The sequence below is a fragment of the Anthonomus grandis genome, chromosome 3 (assembly GCF_022605725.1).
Source record: "Anthonomus grandis grandis chromosome 3, icAntGran1.3, whole genome shotgun sequence".
NCBI classification, from domain to species: Eukaryota; Metazoa; Arthropoda; class Insecta; order Coleoptera; family Curculionidae; genus Anthonomus; species Anthonomus grandis.
This window is the reverse complement of record NC_065548.1, coordinates 25,313,261-25,339,075: the sequence shown is the minus strand read 5'-3', so window position 1 is coordinate 25,339,075 and position 25,815 is coordinate 25,313,261. Positions and strand designations below refer to the sequence as shown.

Sequence of the window (25,815 nt, the reverse complement as noted above, 5' to 3'; positions counted from 1 at the left end):
AACTATTGTGCTTTTATTGGATCTAAAATAAATTATGTTTAATGGTCATGTAAATTTGCATGGATGAAGTCATAAACACCTTATCGCCGGAATGAATTTTAAATCTTCTTTCCTTTAATTTAACGTTTTTTTACTAAGTAGCGTATTACTACTTGAAATAATTGAAAAGAGTATAAAATATGTATGCGTAACAAATATAACATTTCTAATACAGGTACCATCAAGCAAATTGCTTGTCGTTTCCAGGTCCTCAATCTTAACTACTTAAGTTCTTCTTGATAATTTAAAACTAATTGGTATTTATTTTCCTTAATTTATAAGGTCGCACACCATATCGTAATCCTCAATTAATTTTTTACAGTCTAAGTACAGCCTTCTTCTGGACTGTATAACCGAAAGACTCACAAAATATTAACCCAGGGGAAAAACTCCGTAGGTTAATATTTTGTGGAAAGAGTAAGGCCGTCGTCCCACCAAAGATACACGACAGCGACGCCACATCGCCGCAATGTCGCCAGCGTGTATCTTTCGTGTCGAACCCATGTTTTAAAATCATTTTGTCCCCACCACAGCACCGAAGGCACATCCAAATGCGTGTCGCCTTCGTGTTGCTGGGAGACTGGACGTGTCAGTTGCGAAGCAACATTCAAGCTGTGTATGTTGACGTTTTTTTCTCATTTATCGAAGTTTTGTTTTTTTGTTTATTATGGCACAACGAAATGATGAACGGGATTTTAATGGATGTGTGTGCAGCTTCTTAGCAGCAACAAACATTTTTTTTAAAATTTTTCTCAATAAAAGTATGCACCCACTATTTTCTTTTTTTTGCCTTTTTATTTTTATTTCTATTCCGCAAATACCAGTACATTGCAACCACATCCTCGTCTTCACTCGATGACATTTTGAACTAAACTGAACAACTTAACGTAGGAAACATGAAACGCGTATCTTTGGTGGAGCAACTGCATGTCGTCTGAATGTGTCCAGGCGAAATCGTATCGCCTTCGCGTCGCCGTCGCGTATCTTTGGTGGGACGACGGCCTAACCCAAGTCCAAAACCGGGTAATAATTGGTAAATACCAAACGCCAAACAGCTGATCCGTGACGTCACGTTTTCCCCTATTTTGGTTAAAACCAGAATCGCAGAAACGCATTGGTAAAATACCAACTAAGAACCGTTCCACGCTGAAAATCGGCTATAATCACGACGCATCATTTGACAAGTAACACTTTGACATCAGCTGATAACATTTCAAAAGGTGATGTCAACAAACAGACAACAGTGAAGTTTTTCACAAAATAAAACAAGAAACAGATAACAAAAAGAATATCAGTTGTCCAGTTTATGTTAAATTTATTATCAATATTGTGGGTGTCTATTTATGGGGGCGTATGGCATTGTTTTGAGTTTCCTTGCGCATGTAAACAGCAGCAATAATTAATTCGGAACTAATTGAATATCTTCAGGTAGGTGGAAGAAAGCCTAGTGGAGGCCAACAAAACATCTTCCTCTACACCAATAATTTGTTTAGCAATTATTTTTAATTTTCTTATTATTAAATACTTATGGTGCCTCATTAACTTTCACTCTTTTTTTTTAACATTCTGTTGCTTGCTTCCTCACATAATCCTTATTAAAGTTTTTTTTAACAAGATTTTAATGCTTTCAGCAGTAAATCATGCCTTGCCAGATTAACCTGACAAGCATCAAAGAGTTCTTTTACCAAAAAGATGATGAGCGAAATCTGATTTCTGCAGCATTTCACATGATGACCATTACTTTGATTTCAATGTCCCTTGGTGATCTTACATGGTTTAAAATTGATGGTCACAACTGTGTGCCTTATCTGACATTGGGGCAGTTTTTTTGGTTTGGGTATTCTGATGTTGGAGTGGATTTTACTGGTAAGGAAAACTTCTTTAATTTTTAAATTAAGCAGAAATACAAGGATTACTATATTATATCATTCACAATTAAATTGTTTTAATTGGTTCATCAGTAATTGGCCATTGGCAACCATTTATTGAAATTTAATTTTACATCACACCTTGTTGTTTCATTTAGTGAAAGTAGCTTAATTTGTTACTGTCTATGATATTTATTTTACTTGCAAAATTTATTACTACTTGCAAAACAATTATTTTTCCAATCATACTCAAACTAATAATATTAATCAAAATAAGATATACAGGAAAATCGAGTTGGGACCGGATGGAACCTTTAGTGTCAACTTTGAATAAAAATAGTTTTCCACTTCACCAAAACATTTTTTTTTACATTTCAAACATTATTTAAATCTCTACTCATGTTTCTCTAATTATGGTAGCATTGTCAGAAAAAGAATAAAACTAGGTTTTTATGATATGGAAAGTATTATAAATGCATGGTGAAGTAAACACATGAACTGTCAAGGATATAAAGTTAATTGAGTTGCTTAGAGTTTAATAAAATTTCATTTTTAATAAGAATTCAAAACAATGTCCAATTAGTGAAATCATTTTTAAGCAAATGGTCATCAAAGCTGGTCTATAATAATATCATATAGGATACATTTTATATTATGTTGCTTTGCATTTATAAGAATATCTATTTGATAGGGTGTGCCACAAAGAGCTATTGTTTCTCTCCTTCATTTGAAGGCCTTGGCGTGAAAACGATGTATGCCACATACAGTAGGTTTTGAGAAATTGCCTCTGGAAAATCATTTTTAATCCACAAAATCAAAATTAAATTCTTTTTATTTGAATTTGGTTGGAAAAGATAAAACACCTTACCTAGTCTTATACCAATAAAAAGGTTTTTAAAAAAATCACTAGATTTACTTTTTTGGAATTTAATTTGCAAAAAAATGTGGCTTGTATCCTTTTACATGAAAAAATTAAGGTAAACTGAAAAAACATATAAAGAAAAGAAAAAAACATACAAGTTAAATGAAAAATAAATTAATTGTCATCACTTAATGGCTAGTCTTCATCCAAATGCTCTATATCCATTGGTAATGCCCCTTCTTGACTAACCAATTTTTTTGAGCCAATATCCAAAAAAAAATGATGGCTTACTTGAGGTATATATGGTAGCAAAAGTGATAAATTATCAAGTTTTTTGGGGTTTATTTTTATTGACGCATATATTTTTGTTTTAAACATTCTGTTTTTTGCCTTCTAATACCTTTTTTTCCAATATTTACATTTTTAAAATTTTCATTTAAGTAATGTTTTATCTTTAAAAGGTTGGGATTTACGCTGCCAAACTTAATGATACAAATTTTGCTAAAGGCAGCTTTTTCTTTTTCATTGGTAAGCTTTTTTTTAGTAATATTTCCTTCTAAAGATTTGAATGAAAAGAAGTCTTTTCTCTTCATTACAGTAACATTAAACAGATTGGTTCTCTTACACTTACTTACTGCCTCATACCAATCTGCTGGTTCATATACTGCCTTTATCTTCTTTTTATATTTCTCTATCATAGCAAAGTCCCTATCGGACGGAAGATGAGTATGCCCCACTACTAAGAATCTATGCTCTATGGATTCAAGTACACCTTCTGTAACCAACTGCTTCCACAAGCTCATTAAGACCCAGTTCTTATTTTGACCTCCGCAATTATCTGTATATACAATAAGGTTTTTGGGGAGGTGTTCTTGTTCTTTGAAATGTTTAAAGAGAATACTGGAAATCTCATCACTACCTCTTTTACCATTATTCTCAGACCACATGTACATATAGCCCTTATCATTCACACAGTCATGGACTGCAAGATTATATAACCATGCCTTTCTTAAGTAAAAAGTAGGACCAGTTGTTAGAGGGTACAGGGAGTGATTATATACAGGGGAGTGTAATGGCTTGTGTATTTTGGAATAATATTAATATGGTCTCGAGCTGACTGGCAGGCCTCCTCCGGTATTTTATTATGAAGCACTAGAAACTTCCCTCGTTGATCTGGTTTAGGTGTGGTTAGGCCTTCAAGAAGCTGTAATCGCTTCTGAGACGTCAGACCATGAATGGAAATCAGTTCTCTTTTACATATTTTTACATCAAAGCCATTGACCCTCACAAAATAGTAAAAACTAAACTTCCGAGAAGAGACAGCTCTCTTTGTTTTCTTGGGGTATGAACGTTTTTTTTTGGCAACTGCTTTATGTTATGAAATAAATACGCGTTTTGCTTGTCATAATCGCCAATATTCCGAAAATCGTCAAAAATTTTATTTTCTGTACCTTGAAGCAACATCCTACAGTTTTTGTTGCAACCACATGGTGGACCTAAGACTCTGGCTTCAATATTTTTACCTTTTTTATTTATATAGGGCGAACCAAGATTTCGACGTATTTTTCCTAATTCAGATCTTTCGACGTTTTTTTTTCGGCATCTAGTTTTGTTCCTTTTTTCAGGGGTAGGAAGCTCAGCACGGCGTTTTTTCCTGGATTCCTGTAAACAAAACCTCTGCTATATATGGTTATTTTAGTACTCTGACAAACATATTGGGATGATGATAACAAACAAAGTAAATGTTATGTAAAAAAAAAAATATTATACCTGTGAAAAAATGTCATACTCCCGTAAGGGAATTGCCATAAACATTATTACAGATATTTTAAGAAAATACACAAAAATAATGGCAAAAATATATAGCCACAATTTTCAGAAAAAGCGTATATGCCACAAAATAAGCCAAATAAGTTTCAAAATAACATAACTAAAATTTTCAGTAAAAGGGTTTAAGCCACATAACCTCAAATACATACCTGTTGCTCTTCACAGGATGATGCACTGGATTCATTTTCACTCTCTACATAGTCTCTGTGTTTTACACAATATCGTCAGAATTCCATCCACTGCTATTTTTTTCACTAGAATTACTTGAAAACTCTTTAAACTCTCGAGAACATCCGGCACGTGGGACACTCATGATGGCGGCTTGTAACCTTAAACCGAAAATTTTCATCACACAGCAGATTTTGAGAAAACGACACTTTAGCACAGTAGCGCCATCTATTGACCGATCATAAAAATATGCTGTATGTGGCTAGTACCTTTATTTCCGAGTAATTTCAAATACAAAAGTCGGGTATAAGGATTTTGTGGCTTGCATCCTTTTCACGCCAAGGGCTTCATTACTTATGACATCCTGTATCATTTACACCAGTGATATAATTCTTGCTTCTAAATATTGTAAACACATCATATACAGATCACACACAAATCTATGTCTCTTTTTTTTATTTATTTATTTTCATAATAACAAATTGCATGTCTTACAGTCTTGACAAACAGAAAATACAAAGTGTACAGAATGCATGAAAGAAGGAAAGAAATAAAATGTGCTATATTATGTAACACAAAATCTTGCATATAAGCATCCTAAAAAACTACACAATTCACAGAAGACCCAATACATATTCCTAATCTATAAAATTTTTAAAAAACACAAAATCAAATCAAAGATGCTTTATTTTCACATAACATAAAAATGTTGTTGACAAAGCTGACTTAAATATAGAGTAAACAAACCCAAAATACAAGAAACAAATGGGAACACATAAAAAATAAATTGGTGAATAAAATTAAAATATCAGAATTTATAAAACATTTAAATATTACATAACAAAGCATAATAAAAATCTTTAAAATAGTAGTAACTAAAATTGATCAAAATCTGTGTCGTAATTATTCATCATGCAATACTGTAAAAACCACATTAAATCATTTTTTTTCACACCAAATCTGAACCTCCTATAGTAAGCCAATAGAGTCAAATAAACTTAAAAATGGTACAAGAAGTATTTTTTTATAGTGTAGTAGCCTTTTACAACTAACATCTTTCTTACCTCTCTCCTAAATAACTTATAAGAAACTGTCGTTAAGGTGTAGGGATTGATAAATTTATATTATGTGAAGACCGAGTATTCAACATTTTCCGACTGAATAACTAAAAAATACTTTTTATGCATCAAGCAAACAGTCTTCACTAAAAATAAAGATGGAAGAGTCACGATTTTCTGGATAATAGAAAGAGAAAGAAAAAAAGAAAATGTGCTATATTACGTAAGACAAAACAAAATCTTGTGTACAAGCATCCTAAAAACTAAAAAATTCCAAATTCACTTTAAATTTCAAATTTCAGACAAACATAACATCTAAAACATTTTACCATAAAACTTACACACATTACCACAATTAATTATAACAAAACAGATTGAAAAAATTAAAAAAAAAGCATCTTTTTGATAAATTTGATTAAAAAATAAGTAAAGCTGTCAATAAAACAGAATTTAGAGGAAGTAAATTAACATATTTAATACGAAACAAAACTAAAACACTAAAATGATGTCAGAGCACAGGTCAAAAGGTATCATTAAAAAAATCGTCAAGGCTATAATATGCCCTCGATAATAAAAGTCATTTTAATTTCTTTTTGAATTTCTTAACTTCTAACATTTGTCTGATACATAGAGGAACATGGTTGTAAGTTTTTGCTAACGTATATAAGTGAGTTCTTGGTGAGGGAGGATGTAGGGATTGGTAAGAGAAAATCGTTAACCTGGCGCGTCATATGACCAGTGTTAGAGGGAGGTTAGGACATTTATGAATAAGAGTAGATGTTTCTAAGATAAAAAGAGAAAAAAGAGTTAGGATTTTTTGAGATATAAAGAGAGGTTTACAAGAATCTCTTAACCCAGCGGAACATAGGAATCTAACTGCCTTTTTTTGAGTCACAAAAATTATGTTTAATAATGCCTTGTTGCTTAAACCCCAAAAAGGCAAGCCATAACAAAGAAGGGACTCAATAAGAGAAAAGTACACTGAACGTGCAACTACCCCTCCCAGCTCATGCCCCGCCATTCTTACTGCAAAGCATTCAGAGGATAATTTTGATGCAAGATTTAGGATATGATCTTCGAATCGAAGGCGACCATCAATGGTAATACCAAGGAACTTACAGCTTTCTTTGTATTGCAAGGGGGAGTTTTCACTAAACATAAGGCCCTGAACGTCACAGTTAAATCCCATAATAAAGGTTTTGCCCACATTAAATACAAGCCTGTTTGCAGCACCCCACTCCGATAAAATCTTAAAAACCTGGGCTCTAACATTATCAGAATCTCTATGATTCCATAAAAGGGTGGTATCATCAGCAAACTGAACCACTTTGCCCTGCAGTTTTAATGAACCCAAATCATTTAAATAGAGCAAAAATAATAGTGGTCCTAACACTGAACCCTGAGGTACTCCAGTTTTAAGGGATCTGGAATCGGATAAGCATCCAGATACTGTAACTCTTTGGGTACAATTAGACAGATAGGATTTCAGCCATTGCAATGCCACACCTCTAAAGCCATAATTATTGAGCGTAGACAGCAGTATTCCATGACTCCACAATCAAATGCCTTGGATAAATCGCAAAACACTGCCGCCGCGGACTCTCCAGAATTTAAGGACACAAAGACACTTTCCAAAAATCCGAAAACAGCGTCATGAGTCCCTTTTCCCGTTTGAAATCCAAACTGATATGCAGATAAAATGCAGTTATGTTGCAAAAAAGACAAAATTCTGATTTTTGCAAGTTTTTCAACTCATCTTGGAGAGGGTAGACAATATAGCAATTGGACGGAAATTACAAGGCTCACTTAAATCTCCACTCTTTATAAAGAGGGATAACCACTGCCTCTTTCAAACATGTTGGAAAGATGCCATTATGAAAGGAATTGTTTATAGCAGAAGCTAAGGCACTCAATGCTGAGTATTGTAATAATGTGAGCTTTGCAAAACTCATGATACTTAAGAAGACATAAATGTCTTAACACATCAAAATAATAAAATAGGCTTAAAAATAAGTAAAATGCTGCTAAAAACAGAAGTTAGAGGAAGTAAATTAAACAATAATAGAACAAAATAAAAAAGGTATTACAAATGCAAATGATCTTAATGCTGTCAAATAATGTATGGAATCAGGAAGCATGACCATGTTACTCACAAAATTTAGAATCTAACATAATCTTCTCAATACCACTAACAACTCGGATACTCCTTTAGAAGTTTATTTTTAATTTATTAAATATACATTTCTGCCAAGGAAAAGCATTTATAGACAGAAAATAAATTCTCCATGCCATTACATAAAATATTTATGTATAAAAGATCCTTTTCGTATAATGCAATCATCCTATATAATCTAATTAAGAGCCCTATTAAATATTTTTCAATTGTCATACCTGATAATTTAAAAATATTTAATATCAATAAATTTAAACATAAAATGTGCACTGTTAGTAAAAGCCAGAATAATAGATACACTTTTTATTACAGCTTGATTGCAACATAAAATATAATCTATGTTTTGATTTTGAAAAACCATTCATTATATTTTCTATACTAATGTCTAGATCGAAATGTACATGAAGCAATGCTAAACATAATAAAAGTCTTTCTTGTGACAATCTATTTCTCAGCAATAGCCTTCAGCGTGGAATTAGTAAAAACCGCTGTTACTCTTTTGGTTGACAACTTTGACAGGTAAGTATGACGTATTGTTTCCCCACCACTTAAAAATTATTATCTAAAAAACAGTCGCGGAAATGGATTGGTTATTAGCAATTAACCTTTCGGTACTAACGAGGACGTTGTGACATAAATACTAACGTTGGACTCACACTCCGTATATCTTTTTTTCAGTGAAAAATTATCAAAAATCGTGTCTAACTATATTAGTCTTGGTGGAAATATATAAACACATCAAATATAAATATATTTACACATTTTGAAGGTAAATTATTGAAATCCAAAAGCCCAGAAAATCTTTAATAAAAAATAACAATTTTTAAATTGTAAGAATCACAGAATTGAAACATATCATTATCAAAAATAAAAACAGAACTTCTAACAAACTTTCAACATAAACAAAAGATGATTACATTTCAAAAAAAAAAATAAAACTTTTAACCTAAACTCTGACTAAAATAATATCGTCAATCTTCGTCACTTTCACCAGCCATACAGTCACTACACACGTAGTTGGCATGTTCCAAACAAATAGGTTTGTTACAGTATGCACAGCTAAATCTCGTTGGTCTATTTTTCTTTCTATCACAATAAAAGCAGCGGCGTTTTACAAGTTTCTGGTTTGGGTAACTCTTCCTGCAGTGGTAAATGTAAAATTTCTCTAAGGCAAAGTCTAATGGTACGTGGTATCCGATTATTATTAGCTCTTCGTCGTATGTGTCCGTCTAGTAACTGCATACCAAGATTCTCCAGAAATATTCTTCGAGGTGTATCGTCCATATATTTTGAATTGCTCTTGAAAATAACGAAGGAGTTTATTCCAGCTATATTAAGTTGCATAAAAAATATAACCATTGGCCAGCGACGAGTAGCTCTGGCACAATCATAGGCCGCACACATCTTGTCAACTGTATTAACCCCACCTTTAGTTTAATTGTAATCAACTATTATTTGTGGTTTTCCAGTTTCTTGGTCTATTTTGTCTTCATTATGGTGCATAGTTGACAAAATAAGCACATTTTTATTGGGAATATATGATACTTTGGTTGCTTTGTCTTGAAATGCAAACATGCTTGTCTGGTTGGGTCGTTTAGCAGGTTGGACAAATTCAAGTGGAAGTTCTCTTTTATTCTTTCTAATAGTACCAAGAATCGTGAGTTTATGATTTGTTGAAAGGGCGTTAGCAACAGCCATGCTTGTAAAGAAATTGTCCATGGTAATGTTTCTGCTGCTTCCTGAGATGGGGTGACAAAGACGGGAAAGGAGGGAAACATTATCAGTTTGAACTTTATAAGGTCCAATCGGTTGTTGCCCAACATAAATTTCCATGTTCGCAGTGTAAAACAATTTTGCGTCCACTAAAGAATATATTTTGATACCATATCGGTTAGGTTTATTGGTCATATATACTCGAAACCTGCATCTCTCTCGGAATGCCACCAACATTTCATCTACTGTTGTGAGCTCGGAAACACAAAAATATTTAGACAAATTAGAATTGAATGATTCAAAGATCTCCCGGATCGGTGCTAATTTTATTTTTGTCTCTCTGTTCTAGTATTTTTATTATCAAAACGAATATACTGCAACAAAAATCTTTCCCGAGACATTGTCAAACGAAATATTTCCATGGATGTTCCATTTGTTCTAAATAAGTCGGAGGCATTTACTCGACTATTTTTTGACATCGAACATATATAAAGCAATCCTATAAGCGCTTTCAACTCAATAATGTCTGTGGGCCTTGCTGATCGGTTGTTTGGATTTAAATTGCACATTCCAATATAGATATTTGTATTATGAACAATGACTTGCAGCATTTCATTTGTAAAAAATAGACTCCAGATCTCTGCGGCAAATTTTAACCCTTTTTCATTTCCCTTTACCCCAGGGAGAAACTTGATAATATTTAGGGCGCTTGTTCGTACCTGAGAATTTCCTGGATGCTTTCTCCACTTGGTTTGGCCATCTTTTCCAATGTAATATGCAGCTTTTTCGTGCGCCACTTCTTCCATTATTTCATCTGGAAGATCCAATATGTTGTTTGGGTCATCAATATCTTGCTCATCATCCGTGTTATGATCTTGAATCTCTTCATCATCATCCTGCAAACTCGAGTCGTCATCAAATGGCTCCTCATCAGTCGCAACCTCATCGAAGAGTTGGCCAAGATATTGTTGTTCCCTTTCGTAATTCATATTAATCACTGTAATCGAATATTTAGGTTTATTAATTTGCAAACGGAATAAGTAAGTAAGGAATAAGTAAGGAATAAGTACCGGAAGGTTAAAGAGTTTATGTTTAGGTTTTTTCTTTTCTGTTTGACTAAAAAATGAAGTCGAATTTTTTGATCCTCCAGAGATGAGCCACTCTTTTCTCTCAAATTTTTGGCTTTTATTGAATCTGAAATAAATTATTAACAATGGCCATGTAAATTTGCATGGTGAAGCAATAAACGCCTTATTACCGGAATTATTTTTAAATTTTCTTTCCTTTAATTTAACTTTTCTTTACTAAGTAACGTACCTTCATTACCCTTACTAGGAATGCAATAATTGAAAAGAATATAAAATAATTTCTAACATACCTAGGTAATATCAAGCAAATTGGTTGCCATTTCCAGGTTCTCAACCTTAACTACTACTTCTTGATAATTTAAAACTAATTAGTATTTAATTTCTCAATTTATAAAGGGAGCACACCATATCGCAATCCTTAATAATTTTTTTATAATCTAAACATAACCTTCTTCTAAACAAAAGAGAAAGCCAAGTCCAAAGCCGGGTAATAATTACTGGTAAATAATTAGTGGTAAATACCAAACGCCAAACAGCTGATCCGTGACGTCACGTTTTTCCCTATTTTGGTTAAAACCAGAATCGCGTTGGTAAATACCAACTAAGAATTATTTCACACTGAAAATCGGCTCATGTCTTCAATTTGCATAAAGCTGAAAAGGTGCGTTAAGCTGACGCTACACTAAGCGGAAGAGTTATTAAAATTTGTAGTAGGTTGCTGCAGTTTGGATAAACCTCTTTATTACACAATTTAAAAATATCTATTAGAGAAAGTTCTTTTTTATCTTTTCGATCGTTGTCGATTTTCCTTAGGAGCTCCATTTTCCAGAGCATAATTTTAGACTTAAATGCCGTTTTACAAATTGATATATCTACTTACACAGGAATTAATTGTTTCATCGTCGGCTTTAAGTAAATTACTTCCGGTGATTCCTCGCGAATCATCTAACTCACCTATCACCTATCTCAAGGAGGGGGGCAGTTGTCCCAGTTGGATCCTCCCCCCCTCATTGGATCCATCACTGTACTGTAAATAGGTTTTTTTCTACTCTATATAAGTGGGTACATTTAAAGAGCTGTCGATAATAAACTGCATAGTCACATTTTGTTTTTTACTTTAGAGGGATTAGGTAGGTTAAGTAAGAGTAGCCATATGTCTAGACTTTGCCCCCCTTAAATCCTTGTAGAAATGTATTTATGATGTTCACACAATTGTATATTATATGGTTGGTAAAAAAGACGGTTATTATTATTAATTTTATTTTTTTAGATGAATGAGCCATACGAAAAATCTGTACAAAAAAATTATAAGTAAATTTAAAAGTAGCCATTTAATGATGAAATTAAAAATTCGGCAACGTTTTTACACTTTGTTCATACAAAATTATTTACATCAACTTATAAAATTGTTTGATTTAAATAAAAAATTAAATTAAAAATAAGATTTTCAGTTGCTTTTAAATGGAAATCACCGCTTTTTCTCGAGGCTTTCTCAAATGTCTTAAAACTATAAGAAACTATTCATACCACTTTTTCTTTTTAATAATCTCTTGAAATGAATGAAAATTAATGAACTGTTATCTGTTCTGGAAAAATTGTTTCATAAGCAGACGATACTGTTTTTTTCCTAAAAGAAACACATAGGATACAGTAGGAACATATAATATTAGTACAGATATGGGACGAATTGTAACTTGGTTTGACAGTAACGAGTAGCAATAATGAGCTTTGGAATTATAGATAATAAAAAATGTTTCTCATCCTTATTATTTGTGTATATCTAAACATTTTGCTTATAAGTTTCCATTATACATTAGATAGGTTTCAGGATTAAGTGTGATAGAATTAAGGATCTGGAGTCCCTGCCTTAAACAAGGTCATTTAGGCTTACGAATTTCGGAACATTTTAATCGAATTTTGTTGATTTGGGGGAAGGTTTAATGTAAGATTCAATGTTTTTTTCTCAACCAATGTTTATTGCTACATTTTAATTAAGTCAGAAAAATAATTGTAAAGGAATGACGATACGAAGTAAATATTGCTTATTATTATTACTAATGCTTTATTTGTAACAATAATTAGCACTGCTTATTCATCACCAACTTTATTTCTTTAAATACAGCACTAGTACATTTTTTTATTTGTCTTTAATAAAAGCAATAGTATCACAACTAAAAGAGCAAGACAAATCAGATTAAAATTTCTTTATTTTCCAAAATAACTAAGTATATATCATATCCAAGGCTGGAGAAAAAACCAAAATGCAAAACCATATAGTATATTTACAGTAGTATAATAATTAAAATATTATACAAGGTGGCCATTTGAAAACGAAACAGAGCCTATTTTGGGTCCCTCAGAACATTTGCGAACAAATCCTCGGACTCGTCAATTTTTGATTCAAGGGGAAACCATTTTTTTGCTAGTTTCGCCCCCCTGAGGGCAAAGCCCTAGCGAGGGTGACAAGGGCCCCCAAAATTTTAAATGGAACGGGGGGTCGAGTAATACCTTATTTTGAAGGTATTTTTATGTGGATTATAACCCTAAAGTTTTAAATCGTTACTATTTGCCTAGTCGATACAGGGACTAATAAAAGTTACAAAAACATGTCAACATTTTTTATGAAAAAAAATGCTTGTAAATTTAGCAGTTAAATAAATACAAAAAATTTTGTTCTCCTACATTGTGAACTATACTTTCTGTTGTTTTTTTTTTAATACCCGTAGGTATCTATGCCAATTCTGCAAGGGAACTCTTGGTTATTGTTGAGACTGTTATTACAGCAACATTTTGAAGTTTAATAGTGGTTGTCAATTACTGCTGTCAGATCATAGAGTGTGTCAAACAAATAGCTCTTTAAAGTTAGTTAGTTACAACATTGAGTGTGATAATGGTTTATTCACTTGCTGAAAGAGTTGAAATAATTTCTCTTTTCTTTGCGAACAATGAAAATGCTAATAGAACTGCCCAGCTCTTTAACACACTACAACACCCTAATCGACAGGTCCATCGCAAGTACATTTTGAAATTGGTTCAAAAATTTAGGGAAACTGGGTCTGTGGCTAATAAAAAGTGCGAAATGGATAATCCAGTGGTGAATGAAGCTTCAAAAGTAGCTATTTTAGGCCATATTGTGGAAGATCCTACACTGAGCACAAGAAAGTTATCAACCGTGTCTGGTATTAAGAGAAGCAGCATTCAGAAGATATTAAAAAAAAACAAGTTTCATCCGTACAAAATGCATCTCGTACAAGAACTAAACGAAGACGATTTTGATAGGCGAGTACAATTTTGTGAACATATCTGAACAAGCCGCCAATGATCCACACTTTCTATTTAATGTATGTTTTTCTGACGAATGCTCCTTTTTCGTAAACGGTACTGTGAATCGTCACAACTGTCGCTATTGGGCTGATTCAAATCCCAGAATATTTCGTGAGGTGCATACACAACATCCTGAAAAATTAAATGTTTGGGCTGGCATTTTTGGTAAACATATCGTAGGCCCCTTTTTTTTACCTGGCAATTTAACAAGAGAGATGTACCTGGAGTTATTAGAAAATACAATTCATCCAGCATTAGTGGTGATACTAGAAAATAACAATGAGTACTTGGAAAATCGTCTAGTATTTCGGCAAGATATATGAGGTTTCCACTTTAATTATGAGGAGACGGCGTATCTACTGTTATAGTAAGCATTCCCTATAAGAAATTGCCCAACTGTATTCTTGAATTTCCAATTCTAATTATTAATTATTTTTAAACAGGTATTTTACACAACTTAATTGCCATTTTACAGTCATGGAAATCACACTTTTTCACAAAAAAGCTCTAGCGTAGAAAGTATAGAAGGACAATACTAATATTATTTATTAACATTTTTAGATCTCTCCTGCCTAGATGGAACATTAGTAAACCTGATGAGAATAATAATTCTTATGTGCTTTATGGCAATTCTTTTCTCTCTCATGGGATTTTTTTTGGATGTTATCGGACCAAAAGCACTGTTATATCGAATGCTAAGAAGGTATTCTGTGGCAGGCACTGCAACTGGTAATTTTTTGGAAATACAAACTAGTTGTTTAACAATAATATGATTTTTTTTTTCAGTGCTGTTTATTATGTCAATCATAACAATGTCATATTATGTGATAGTGCTGCTACAAAATGCTATAGAATCAGAGTATCCACGCACTTATTATGACATTTCATACGGGTTTGGATTCTATTTGGTTACAATTGCTGGTAAGTTTTGAATATACTTTAAGCTAAAAAAATTAAAACTAAACAAATTTTTACATTCCTTGAGGTCAACAACTTTTATTTAACTAATATAAAAAAATAGATTAGATAGCGAAAACATCAATACCGAATATTTTTCCAAATATCTATTTTTAATAAATTCATTTTCAGCATAAGATTATTATTTTTTAATCCAGCTACACGGAACTTTTTGAATTAAAGTTTTCAATCACAAACACTCTATCTAGAATCTCATTTATATTAATTTTTTGATTATTTCATTGTTAAAATTTTCATTATTAACATTATTTGTTGTTGTAGATGATTTCTATTTTAAAATAATGCTATTTTGATCATATGAAAAGGAGGTGAGGCTTACATTAGATGATATATATCATCTTAATATAAACTTCTAGCCACCTATACAGTTCCTAAAATACCATTTTAATTACCTTTTCTGACAAACCGTACAGTCGTTTTATTATATATTTGAAAGAGCAAAAAATTAAGCCTCTGTAGAAAATTATAGTTTTTTGTCACCGTCGGTTACAGGCGTGTGGTTGTTAAAATAAAGCTTTATCACTTGAAAGTAGTATAACAAAGTAAAATTAATGTTTTTAATTAAGTTTTTGTTATAATGATCTTACAGACTAATTGGACTGCTTCAATCTGCTTGAATTTTTATGTATGATTTTTAAAATGGAAAAGTCTTTTGTCGTGTTAAGGTTATACAGTATTTTAGAGCCGGAAACAGACTAAACAGGTATTTTTAACATAGATATCATTCTCTGGACATAATATCATTTAATGTAGAGTGTGAAATGAGTTTAAAAATTTATCTATTCAGTAAAGATTTTAAAGGTCCTACGTTCTTGGTATAAAAAAAGAGAGAAATAAAAAAAGTAAGTATTTTTATTATACCTTTTAATAATGCAGTAGCCTAAATTAGAAACAACAAATAAATTATGTTAATAGGTATCGAGTATAAACATCTATCACTATTAAAAATATTGGTTTAACTTATTTTCCTAAGGTAAAAATTAATATGTTGCTCAAAAAAATAAAGAATTCTTGAGAGTAGTGAAAAACTAAAATATTGGATAAAATTTTAAAATATGAAATCTTTCAACCGCAATGACAAAAAACATATATAGGGTGTCCCAAAAATCCGAAGGTGTCCCATAAGCCGAAAACGGGCAATAGATCTGGTGCTCAGGGGTTTAAAAAAAAAAATCTATCTTGGGTACTTTTAAAATTATAGGCATTCATAGAAAACCAAAAAAATTGACACCCCCTACTGATCTTTTTAGTGGTTACAAACTTTTGAATTTCTTCTTTCTTTTAAACAATTTTTTTTTTCTGTAACCCTGAATAACCCTTCGATAAATTACAAAACTAAATTTAAACACAACTGTTCACATTTTTAAGAAATTATCAGATTTTTGCTCAACTTATGTTGAAGATTGTGTTTTTTGACCGTCATTTCCCAACTTAATTAACTATCCTGGAAAAGACAATTACTTCACTGTTTCGCAAGGGATTTCAAAAGTTGGCGTATCTAATCTAGATTTCAAAATGGTAAGATACTTGCTAGATTATTGGGTCAATAGGGATGTATTTTTTTTTACATAGTCAAATGTACGCCGCTACTCTAAGCTAAATTAATAATTGTATAGTCAAAATAAATTAAATAAAAAAGTCGCAACTAATGTTTAAATTGTCTGCCTCCATTCCTGATACGATGTTTTAAATTAGATTAGTGTAAACTTTTTCTTAATTTTAATTTCTCACTTTTTATTTATTATTGTTACCCGTAAAGTACATAAACTTAAATGCCATAAACTTAACCATGCCAGATCATTAAGCTGCTCAAGAATATGCTAACATGCGTCTCATCTATAGAGAATATCGATGCAATGCTAATGTTGCCGCTAGACTGTATCGTCAAAGTTACCCAAATGAAGAGCGGTATTCAGATTACAGAGTATTTCTACCTCAGTACGTGGAATAGAAACAAGGACAGGTGTGTCTAAAACTTTGGCACATCATATACTGAAAAAAATCCAGTTACATTTGTACCACGTACAACGAGAATAAAGTTTATTAGCTCGAGACTACCCGGCAAGACTTGAATTTTGTCAAACAATGTTGCAAAGACATACATATCCGTGATTGTTGGAAAGAATTATATGGTCCGATGAATCGAGTTTTAAGAAGGATGGATACATAAATCTGCATATGAAACATGAATGGCATGTGGAAAATCCACATTTATACCGAGAGGACTGGTCACAATACCAGTTTAAAGTGAACATGTGGACAGAATGATAGAGTTATTGGCCATTCGAGTTGCCGGAAAAATTGAACGCCGAAGTTTACCTTGATTTCTTGGAAAATCATTTACCAGAGAAACTAGAAGATGTGTCACTTAATATTTACCGAAACATGTGGTTTTAACAAGACGGCTGCCCGGCCTACTATGCTCGTCCAGTAAGGGAATTTCTGGACAGAGAATACCCGAACAGGTGGATAGGGTGGGGTGGAACAACGGCGTGGCCGACACATTCATCCGATTTAAATCCGTTGGATTTTTTTTATTGGGGAGCATTAAAAGTCTACAACAATCCTATAGAAAGCGTTGCAGAACTGCGCTGAAAAATTCAGGCACCTGCTGAACAGATCAACAATGGAAGATTCGCCCGATTAATAACGCGATCTTTTCTAAAAAGATGTAGAATGTGTATTAGGAATGAGGGCAGACAATTTGAGTAATAAAGTTTTATTATTAAACTCTAATAAAGTTTTATTTCATTTACTTTGATTTTTTTTCATCAACTGCTTAGAGTAGCGGCGTACATTTAACTATGTACTAAAAAAAATACATCTCTATTAAACCAATAATCATACTATTGTGAAACCTAGATTAGATACGCGAACTTTTGAACTCACTTGCCAAACAGAGAAGTAATTTTCTTTTCCAGGATAGTTGGTTAAAGTTGGGAAATTATGGTCAAAAGACACAATTTTCAAGACAAGTTGAGTACAAATCTGATCATTTCGTAAAAATGTGAACAGTTGTGTTTTAATTTAGTTTTATAGAAGGATTATTCAGGGTTACATTTAAAAAATTGTTAAGAAATTCAAAAATTTGTAACTACAATTTAATTTTAAAAAATTTTAAAAGTACTTAAGATACATTTTTAAAAAAAGTTTTTTGAACCCCTGAGCACCTGGTCTATTGCCTGTTTTCGGCTTATAGTTGATTAAGGAAGAAGTCCATTCTGAAGTGGAGTCAACATAATATTGAATATAAAATGCTAATCCTCTAATTTCAGGAGCGATGCATTTCGGCAAGTGTTCTTGCCATCATCAGACTTACTTAACACATACAAATTCTGAGAATTTGTGTTGGAATCAAATTTTATAATGACTGATAACAATAAAGAAATTTTCAATTGGTACAGATATGTTGACGATTGTCTCTGTTTCTTGAATTGTGACACAGTAGGAGCTCAGTTACTCTTAAACAAACTAAACCAAATACATCCTAAGATTTCTTTAACACTAGAAATAGAAACAAATAATAATTTGAATTTTTTAGACTTAACAAATACATAAACAAACAAATAGTTTAGAATTTTCAATATAGGTATCGCAAACCCACTCAAACAGACCACATAATTTCAAATGTTTCCAACCACCCTCACCAACACAAAATGGCTGCTTTTAATTGTTATATTCACCGACTTTTAAGTATTCCTCTATCTCCTTCTAATTGTCAAAACGAAATAAATATTCTTAAACAAATTTCTTATAATAATAACTATGACCCCAAACTAATTAATATTTTAATCAGAAAAATCAAATTAGCTAAAATTAAAAAAACAAATCTTTCCTGATGTTAAAAAATATAGTAAATTCATATCTTTACCGTTCATTAATTCTCATTTAAATAAGAAAATCAACAATAGATTCATTAAACACCAATCAGAATTACAAATTTCTTATATAACTAAAAACAACTTGGGTTCGATTTTGATCAATACCAAGGATAAACTTGACACATTATCAAAGAGTGGTATTTACAGATTGCAGTGTGATTCTTGTGATTGTTCATATATGGGATGAACTTATAGACCCTTAAAAATACGCATAGCCGAGCACTTAAGCAGACCCTCTTCTGCATTTGGTGAACATATAAAATCTAATAACCATAATTTCAGTCCAAAGTCCAATTCTAAAATTCTCCAGCAAGTTACTTCTAAAAACTAAAACCTACTAGATTTTTTTGAGGACATTTATATCACCAACGAGCTGATAAAAAATCCCTCTTGTTTAATTATACAACTAAGCCTTAACAGACTTTATTCCATTACATAAGAGACTCCACAATTAATAAAAAAAAAAAAATAAACATTGACAAATTTTCTAATTTAAAAGTTTGCTTTTACATAGTTAAAGGATAACAATTTCCTTATCCGAACAAAATTCACTGTTGTAGTCTAATTTGTGCCACCAATTTATAACCAACTCGCACTACCACACATCATTTACGATAATGGCATCTAGACCGATCTGTCGCTACTACCACTCTGATAGATTCGCATAATATAAATATTAATTTTAAAGTGAAGTTAACTGTAGGTTAACCTAGTTTGACATAGTATTTCCCGCCATCTAAGAAACCACAATAAAATGTAAACCAGAGACAAAGGAGATTAAGGTGCTCCCCTTTTTAAATACTGTTCGTCCTGTTTAGTGTTCTGTATAGTCTTAAGTGTGTCTAAATGTTAATTTTATATGTATAATTTTAATACTATCAAACGTGTTCCCACTATGGAAAATTCCTGGGCTTAACTGACAAGTGAGTACATTCCATTCGTTATATATTCAATATATACGTTTAATATATATATACAGGGTGTTGATTTGAAAACTTCCCACCACAGATTTATCGAAAACCACTGATTAAAAAAAAACGTCGAAATACGTCAAAAGGTTTGTCAAGGGGGACAACTTTCTAACCTAAAATTACTTCACCCCCTTTCACCCATTGCACCCCAGGGTCATCACCTTAAAAATTTTAAATGGCAAGGGGTATCGTGTAATAGCTTGTTTAAAAGGTCTTTCAAAGCCTTTTATTTTGACGTTTAATTTTTTAAACCGGTCGATTCGTTTTCGAGAAAATTAGAAAAATCTTTGTTTATCTTAATTTGTTCAGATCGAAAACAACAACATTAAAATATCAGTTTTTATTTCAATAAGTGTTCAAAATGTTGCCCGTTAGGGTTTGCCAAATCTACAATTCGTTTATAATTTAAAACGGAAACTACCAACATAAACAGCAATTCCGATGATTAGGCGTGGAAAAAACTAAATAACAACCTGAATTTTTTTCCGCATTCTTTTCATCAACACAGATATCCTGGGCGAACTGTATTTATTGTTATACCTGCTTAGTTATTTATAGTTGCCAAGGAAAATAAAGAATTTATTTTGCCGTCAATTACATTTGTGATTATTATTACAGTCTTGGAATAGTGAAAATTTTTTTGTTGAATTGAAGATTTTACTTCCAAAATGGTTTACACACTAGCCGAAGGAGTGGAAATTATTCCAATTTAGACTTTTGACGTATTTCGGCGTTTTTTTTTTAAACAGCGATTTTCGATAAATCCGTGGTGGGAAGTTTTCAAATGAACACCCTATGAATCTATATCTATCTATATATATATAAATATATAATATATATATATATATATGTATATATGAGGCAGTCAGATGCAAAGGGGTGTAAGTGACTTTTTACAAAAATCGGGTTATGTACACCATTACATTATTAAAGCATAATATTATTTGGTGGCAAAGGGATATATGTGAATTCTTTTCTAGTGGAGACATCTATCTGCAGAAACAAAAAGTACTTAGCCCTAACATCAATTTACTTGGAGGCAATGGCAATATATGTGCACTTATATCCCTTTGCCTCCAAATGACACAACAAATTACGTTTTTTGTTTACATGCGTGCGTGTGGTACTGCGTATTTGTGACAGTTTTCTAAGCAGTATTATTGTTGTTTTTCGAATAATAACTGTTTACAAAATATATCAGTTAATTACTTGGTGTAAACTAAATGACGGATTTTGAGTTAGATGGTAAGTACGATGGTATGGTAAGTACGAAAATCAAGTTAAAAATACATGTTTAGTATAGTTTTTAAGTTATGGAGTACAGTTTTATTTTCGTTGTAGAATTTTGATGCTGGTGAGAATTTTTATCCTTTGTACATTGAGAGTCCTTTTATTTTTGTTCCAGAACCTGTCGATGATAGCGATCTAGATCGCGATTACCACCCAGAAGAGGCATCTACATCGACTACTGAAGGAGAGTCGAATGAAGGTGACACAGACAACAACCAGTCAACGCGTAGCAGGAAACGGATCAGAAACGAGTCATCTTGGGCACGGAATAAAGCGAAGAATGCCAGGAATGGTGGTGGTGAATTTATAGGCCATAGAAAATTGCTAAAGCCAGCAAAAGCCGTTCAAAATCTGGCAGATCATCAATGTCGATACGAGTGTAAGAGTTTTTCAAATGAAGATCGCCAACAAATCTTTGATGACTATTGGAATTTGGAGTCATGGAATCTACAAACGGCATTCCTTACCGCATGTATGGAAACACATGCACCTAAAAAAGTAACTGTTGAGCCACGTAATACGAAGTATTTATCAGGCGAACTAAGCATTCACAAAATGTATACCCTTTATTTGCAGTATTGCCGGGACAATAATATTCAAAACCCTGTTAAGGAGAGCTTCTATAGATATATTTTTACAACGAAATTTAATCTGCGTTTCAAACGGCCCTATACTGATACATGTACAATATGCGATACACTTGAAAATAAAATCAGTAATGACATTAATCCTGAGGTTGTGAATGATAGTAAAGTTCAGAAAGAGATTCACTTACGAAAAGCTGAAAAGGCTAGAATTAATCCTAATACTGTAAATGCAATATGTTTTGATCTTGAAAAGACTCTCCCTACGCGTGGATTAACCTGTAGTAAGGTGTACTATCTCAGGCAACTGTGGACTTATAATTTTGCGGTAAATAATCTTGCAAATGATCAGGCATCAATGTTTATGTGGCACGAGGGTGAAGCGTTTAGGGGATCCCAAGAAATTGGATCATGTCTATTGAAATATGTTCAGCAACTTCCTAATTCAATAGAACATATCATCGCATTTAGCGATAATGCAGGGGATCAAAATAAAAATCACAACATCATAAAATTCTGGAGACATATTGTTCAGACAACATCAGTTTGTACAGTTGACCATAAATTTTTAGTTTCTGCTCACTCCTATATGGAGTGCGACCAAGATTTTGGACTAATCGAAAAGTCAAAGAAAAAAAACCAATATATTTTTGTCCCCGATGATTGGAACAAAGTAGTACCTCTAGCAAGTCGAAAGTTTACTGTTGTTTACGAATGAGAAATGAAGATTTTGTGTCAGTTGAAGAAATGAAAAAAGGGATAAAAGACAGTATTCCAGGAATACGTAGTATTCAGTGGTTCCGACTGGAAAAAGATAAACCCCACATACTTCAATACAAAAACAGTTTGAATGAGGATATGGATTTTGAGTATTTTGACCTTAGAAAACAGAAAAAGGGTCGTCCAAATATCCAATTTGAGCTTAAGTTGTTGCATCCTGAGCCACCATCTATAAAAACCGCAAAATACGAGAACCTTCAGCAACTCCTTCAGTTTATTCCTCCTATATACCATAACTTTTATTCATCACTAAAACACCAAGGAACCGCGAAAAAAACTATAGCCTCAGCGACAAACGAAAATGGAGAAGAAAGAAGCGAGGCCACCACTAGCCAAAGATACACAGTTGCAGAAAATTCTGAATATGTTTCAGCTGAATGGGAATCCGATGATGAATAGAAGGAGCGAGTGTTGTGATCTACATTAAAACTTTTAAAAATGTTTAGTTTTGTAACTTTTGTATTCATTGACTTTTTGTCAATAAACTTTCGATTTCATCAGTCTGTTATTTTACTATTTTATAATAATTTACGATCCCCCTTTACAAAATGGCTTGCATTCATTTTAGCAATCATAGGTAAAGAAATAAAGCAGATTATAATGTAAGTAATATTCAAAAATAAAGTGTTAAATAAAAATAATTCCACTCTTAGATGCAAAGGGGTGTAAGTGATACGCACCTTTACTTTAAGCCCTGTATTCATCAAATTACCAACTTAAATGCAAATAATCTTTACATACATTAGAAAGTTAGAAAAAAATAGGTTGATTCTATTTAAATCGCCGTGATTTTTTTACAGAGCTTAAACTTTGAACAAGTTTTTCACAAAATGCATAAATTTGTACTTACACCCCTTTGCATCTAACCGCCTCATATATAATATAATAATATAAAATTTAAAAAAAAATATATATATATATATATATATATATATATATATATATATATATATATATATATATTATATAACACCTTTGAAATGAATTGAATACGGTTTATTATTACATTATCTGATACATAGTGACTTTCTTTCTAAGACAATCGAATGTGTTTAAAATCATTATTTGACACTTTCATGGACATGTTGTTTTTAATATATATAATAATGTCGCAAGCAAATGCGTCGCAAAGGTCCCACTTCAAACTTAAAAGAATACGTTCTTGCAGGTTTTATATTCCTTCATTCATTCATATACACCGGATCACCTTGAAAAGGTATTAACCATTAAACAGAATTCGAATTTTCCTTCATTTTAGAAATAAAACTGCTTTTTTAATATTAGGTTATTCTTTATATACTTTAAAAACTAAAAAGTTATAACAGTTTTTAGTAAAAAATTGTTTATTTTAAATACTTTTCCACTTTTAAAGCATTCCAATTATTAATTTTCCAATTTCCATTATTAATTTATTTTCAGGTGGTGTTGAAGCCTTAGGTTTACTCTACACTTTAATCCTACCGTACAGATCGTCTTACCAAGAAGACGATCGATGTCTTATGGATGGATTTGATGACATGAGCCACTTCGAAAGCCCCACACCTCCACCGCCTTATTCCGTTTTGCCACCACCTCCTCCTTATACACCTTGATTTCCTTTCGAATAGATTTGTAAAATAAGAATCTCCTAATAATATATGGGGTGCTTTAATTTAATTCTTGACAAAGTTTTTGCAGAGTTTAACGGTTTAACAAAATAATTGTTGTTGTTCTTTTTTGTTATAATTAAAGACTTTTTAATGAACTAGGTGAGAGTAAATAATTATGTTTATTACAAGAAAATATATGAATGTTAAAAATTTCTTAAGAATGTTATGTACTTACAAAATAATTATCCGATATATCTATGCTGATTTCTAAATTATATATCCTACTCTTGCTGGTGATCATTTAGGTTTGAAAACAACAATTATCTTTAAATTGAACCTAATTTTATTTTTTAAGGATAGAAAATCGACCAGAATGTCCAAATTGGCTGAATAAAAAAACACAATTTAGATCTAATACTTTAAGTGAACTTAAAAGTTAGTTCGTTTAATAATATAGATACTAAAAGTATTTTATATTCCATATATATTTTGCTATTGTATAGAAAGCATTATCATTGTGATAGAGGATATATTTTTTCTAGTCTACAAAACAAAAAAAAGTAGGATAGGATAATAAAATGGGGTGCATTTAATTATTTTACAGATATATTAAAGTCTTTCCTACAAATTAACTAATAGAATAACTGCACGCTTAACATTTCCTTTGAATCTCGTTGTTTAAAAAAAAATTTAAATCGTGTGCTATTTCATCTATATCATAGCATGAAAAAGTCCATATCGGAACCAAAGATAATTTTTGAGAATTTTTAGTGTATTTTGTTAGTTTTAAGGTGCAAAACGTGACCATCTTTCAAAACAATCATTTATCATCCAACCCGTGTTGTTTGCAAAATATTGCATTATCTTAACTAGCGGATTATTATTGTAAAGTGATATAAGCATACCTATAATTATTATAAATAGTTTTGTATTGCTTTAGAAGACAAAATGGGGTAAATGGGCCTTGGATTTATAACATTCACAAGAACAAACAAAAAAGTAGTATGTTTCATACCTATTGGATAATAGAGCCTTTTTAAAATATTTTCCCTCTTTGCTCTAATAAATTATACTAATTGTAATCCAGTAAGTTTATAAAATGACGTGGTTTAGAAAAGGAATAAATCAACCCTTTTCTGGTATACTAAGTTTATTGATAATCTTAATAAACAACTCATACTCTTCATGTGATACAGCTTTTTAAGATGCATGAAATTTTGTTAATTAACAACCCAGGAGCAAAAATAGATTCGCTTAATCACAAAATTATTTTCTTATAGCAAAAATCATGTAAATAATTTTTAAAAAATTGCAAATTAATAAAAAAAAATTGATTTATTCCCTTGCACTAGCGCGACATTTTATGATGCCTCTTAAATCATTTTAAGTTAAAAAAGCCGGATACCCCACTCACCCGGGTGACCTATTTACCCGGCATTGTTTTTCTCTACACTGTTGATGTTTACCCAAAACACTTGTTTTTAATGGGATACAGAGTTAATCCTTTAAAGTTATAATAAATTTTAATGCCTAAATTTTAATTTGTATTATTAATTCCTTACCTGTTATCTGTATATTTAGTGATTTATAAATGTGTGACAGATAAAATGAAACCCAGT

General features: G+C 31.8%; 2 protein-coding genes across 3 annotated transcripts; both read left to right on the top strand.

Annotated features, from left to right (window-relative positions):
* The first annotated feature begins 1,046 nt into the window (after window positions 1-1,046).
* On the top strand, window positions 1,047-25,737 carry LOC126734628 (transmembrane protein 127-like). Of its 2 annotated transcripts, none has more exons than XM_050438325.1 (5): window positions 1,047-1,467; window positions 1,674-1,905; window positions 14,685-14,852; window positions 14,910-15,044; window positions 24,027-25,737. In XM_050438325.1, the coding sequence occupies exons 2-5, from the start codon at window positions 1,680-1,682 to the stop codon at window positions 24,197-24,199; spliced, it is 702 nt and encodes a 233-aa protein (XP_050294282.1). In that variant the 5' UTR covers window positions 1,047-1,467; window positions 1,674-1,679; the 3' UTR covers window positions 24,200-25,737. The 2 variants fall into 2 exon arrangements, with proteins under 2 accessions (XP_050294282.1, XP_050294280.1); XM_050438323.1 differs by having other exon boundaries at window positions 1,671-1,905.
* Window positions 20,932-23,386, top strand: LOC126734626 (uncharacterized). Its single transcript, XM_050438321.1, has 2 exons — window positions 20,932-21,198; window positions 21,359-23,386. The coding sequence occupies exons 1-2, from the start codon at window positions 21,177-21,179 to the stop codon at window positions 22,543-22,545; spliced, it is 1,209 nt and encodes a 402-aa protein (XP_050294278.1). The 5' UTR covers window positions 20,932-21,176; the 3' UTR covers window positions 22,546-23,386.
* Window positions 25,738-25,815: the final 78 nt, after the last annotated feature.